Source organism: Elephantulus edwardii, unplaced genomic scaffold (genome assembly GCF_000299155.1).
Source record: "Elephantulus edwardii isolate Elephantulus edwardi_28Jun2011 unplaced genomic scaffold, EleEdw1.0 scaffold00024, whole genome shotgun sequence".
Lineage (NCBI taxonomy): Eukaryota > Metazoa > Chordata > Mammalia > Macroscelidea > Macroscelididae > Elephantulus > Elephantulus edwardii.
This window is the reverse complement of record NW_006399774.1, coordinates 11,773,339-11,776,881: the sequence shown is the minus strand read 5'-3', so window position 1 is coordinate 11,776,881 and position 3,543 is coordinate 11,773,339. Positions and strand designations below refer to the sequence as shown.

General features: G+C 52.0%; 1 protein-coding gene across 1 annotated transcript in view; it reads left to right on the top strand.

The window, feature by feature from the left end:
• The window catches only part of SERAC1 (serine active site containing 1), a 45,857-nt gene extending 42,939 nt beyond the window's left edge, over positions 1 to 2,918 (top strand). Inside the window, exons 9-11 of the mRNA XM_006882812.1 lie at positions 596 to 778; positions 2,488 to 2,631; positions 2,782 to 2,918. Coding sequence (XP_006882874.1) covers positions 596 to 778; positions 2,488 to 2,631; positions 2,782 to 2,918 — 464 coding nt within the window. The remainder of the gene's footprint in view (positions 1 to 595; positions 779 to 2,487; positions 2,632 to 2,781) is intronic.
• The last annotated feature ends 625 nt before the right edge of the window (positions 2,919 to 3,543 follow it).

The following is a 3,543-nucleotide window of genomic DNA, read 5'->3' as shown; positions in this document are numbered from 1 at the left end:
GATGCCAGCCTCCCCTGGTGACAATGCACCTGGAGGTGGTGGACAGCAGACGTGGGCTGTCACTGCAGTGCACAGCATGTGTCCTAGGGAAGCGGATGCGTGCAGCCCAGGCCCAGCACTGCCACGAGCGCTGTGCAAATGATTCTGCAAGGAACCATCTCTGCTCTTCTTGTTTTACAAGATCTTATATGTTTGTCTTTTAAGAATAAGAGAGGGGAATCATCAAATGAAAACCAGTGGTCTTTGTAAACTCACTCAAATCACATAAAAAAAAGAATTTCTTTAAAAGTTTTTTTATTATTAAGAAGATATTTATTTAACAACCACAACATGGATGCTATTGCAAAAGCAACATCATCATTGTTGGGGACAGTTCTTTATGAAGTCACACTCAGTCACCCGTACATTGTATCTGTTTTTACACCTTGCTAGACTAATCAATGAAGTGTGTCAATTAATTTCTTGACTACTGCTCCCAAAGATGTAGATTATGGGTTAAAAAAAATAAAATTGACTTTTAAAAAATATTTATTAAAAAAATAAATAACCAGAGGGAGGAATAGTAACGTGGGCGATGTTTTTCCTCCCGATGTAGGACTTCTTGTCAAAAAGATGCTGGTGGAAGCCGCCAAGGACCCGGCCATGAGCGCGCTGGTCAACAACACCAGGGGGATGATTTTCTACAGCGTCCCTCACCACGGGTCGCACCTGGCCGAGTACTCCGTCACCTACCGCTACCTCCTCTTCCCCTCGCTGGAGGTCAAGGAACTCAGCAAGGGTAAGGCTACTCCTGCCACGGAGGCAAAGCACGCGCTGTTTTGCTCGAAGTGGTTGTTCGCTTCCGTCAAGCCGACGGTGACACACTGCGGCTCTGTGACCCCCAGATGGACACCTTGCCCTCTCCCGCCACACCCCCACGATCCCGGCCGTGCTCAAGCCCATCGATGCAGTCACGATCCCAAATGACCAGTGACACGCCATGTTCCCATGAGTGTGAGGAGCCATCAGTTGTAAAAATAGAGATGAACTTCTGAGGATTTTATTAGTTTTTATTTTTCATTTTTATTTTTGGTGTGTATACTGTGAAATCAGATCTGACTGGTACAGGAGGAGATTGTCCCTCCTTCTCCAGCAGAGCATCTAGTGGATTCGAACCGCTACCACTACCGCTTACCTCTGGAATTGCAGCGCAGCTTCTTGCCACTAGGCCACCAGAGCTCGCCAGCATCTACAGCTGGTGTTTTGATTAAAGAGCCCTGGTGGTGTAGTCTGTAACCTGCTGGATTGCTAACCAGAAGGTTGGGAGTTCAAATCCACCAGCTACTCCAGGGGAGAAGGATGGGGAGTCCTCTCTCGTAACGATTGACAGGCTTGGACTCCCAGTGGAGGGTTGCTGGGAGTTGGAACCATGGGATTTTGGGATGTGTTTGGATAGTGTTTTCTCTTGCTGCATCTCCTCTTTCTCAGAATCTTTCTCAGAATTTTGGCTTGAGCTCAGTGTGCAATTGGTTTTAACCATTTTTTTTCTTCCCATATTGAAGGAGCTCTGGTGGCATAGTGGCTAAGAGTTGTGCTACCAGCCCAAAGGCACACGGTTCCAGGCCACCGGCTGCTCCATGGGAGAAGGACGGGCAGTCTTCTCCCGTGCGATTTACAGCCTGGATTTACCCGCTGGAGGGTCAGCTGTGGGTTAGTTGTGACTCAGTGTCACACGGTGACAACTGTGTTGTAGACTACTGTGATTTTATCTGTGAAAGTGTCCATTTTTCCAATAATTTTCTTTTCCAAGAACTTTTTCCAATCTCCCCTTCTCAGTGGATGTATTCCCTCTTCCAGTCACTCCAGAGTTACAGAGACAGTTTTTGAAGGTTCTCTTGGTTTCTTTTGGAGCTCTGGTTGCACTGTGGTTAAAATATTTGGCTGCTAACCTTAAGGTGAGCAGTTTGAAGCCACCAGCTACTCTCAGGATGATGCCTTCTGCCTCCACAAAGATCACAACTTCAGGAACCGGACGAGGCAGTTCTGCACTGTCTTCAAGGTCTTTCTGAGTCTGAAGGACACAGTGACAGTGGGTTTGCTCTGGTTTAGCTCCGTGTCCTCGGATCAGGCTTCTGTTTGCCTCCTTGGCCTCTCTTAGGCTGTAAGCTCTCCCTTACAATCTAGGGCCTCTCTGCGGCACCTCCTCCTGTGATAAGGGAAGGGGTCCCGGGCCCTCTGTGACTCGTCTGGCCGGGTTGCTGGGGTGCTCTGGGTGTGTCTCCCCAGCACACTTGCTAGGGCGCTGCTTCCTGCTGGCAGGAACGGGAGGAACCCTTGCTCGGACAGGGCATCTCTCAGTCCCCGTGGCTCTCCTCCCTGGCTTCCTGGGGGGACACGTAACTGGTCCTCAGCTGCCCCGTCTAGATCCCGCTGTTCCCAGTTGGAGAAGCCGGGCTTTCTGGGCGGTGAGCAGCCCGCCGTTGATGGGCGTCTTCTCTCTGCCCCCAGACTCCCCGGCCCTGAAAGTGCTGCAGGACGACTTCCTGGAGTTCGCGAAAGGCAAGGACTTCCAGGTGCTCAGCTTCGTGGAGACGCTGCCCACCTACATCGGGAGCATGATCAAGCTGCACGTGGTGCCCGTGGAGTCGGCAGGTGCGTGCCCACCGACCTCGTGACACGTGGTCGAGCACTTGACTGAGCGCCCCCGGGATGCCCAGCTGTCCTGGGTCATGTGCAGACCGACAGGGCACAGGGTATCTGTCGTTTACGGAGATTTTATTAACGCTTTTTGTTACTGTCCAGATTTAGGCATTGGCGACCTCATTCCTGTGGATGTCAACCACTTGAACATTTGTAAGCCAAAGACAAAGAACGCTTTTCTGTATCAGCGTACTCTCCGGTTCATCCACGAAACTCTGGCCAAAGACCTTGAGAACTAACCGCTGTCCAGTCCCCTCATCACACGACGGCCTCCTCTCTCCAAGCCGAGAAGTCTCATGAACACGGTGACTGTGACACCACTAGTCTGGAATATTCTCCAGCCGAGAGCTTGCCGTCCCCAGTGCGGGAAGCAGAAAACACCACTGTAGACTACCAGCGGGGTGCTGTCCGGGAGCAGAGAGCCTGGGCTCCTCCCACTGCAGACTCCAGAGCACCCAGGGCACCCCTCAGCTGTGCCAAGCGGGACCCCAGGAGGAGCACAGGCGGCTCGGCTCCGAGGTCCCCTGAACCCTGGAGTGCCCTCGCGTGGAGGGAGGACAGAGGGGCCAACCACTCCGAGTGCTGTCAGCCCGCGAAAATACGGCCCGAAAACTGCCCAGCGTTTCCTCAGTGGACGCATTGTCCCGAGGGCGTCGGCTCCTTGCGTTTCTCTCTCGGCGTCACTGAGGGCAAACCTTTCCCTTTTTTTAACAAAAGCCTAGTTCGTGCTCATTTTTTCCAGCTCTCGCTGCCTGCACTGATCACTCGCCCCAGGTAAGGACAAAGTGTCTAATCCCTGCTTGACAGGAGTGTGAATAAAACTAAGCATCTGTCTGTCAGCGGTACTGGAATTGAGAGTCTCAC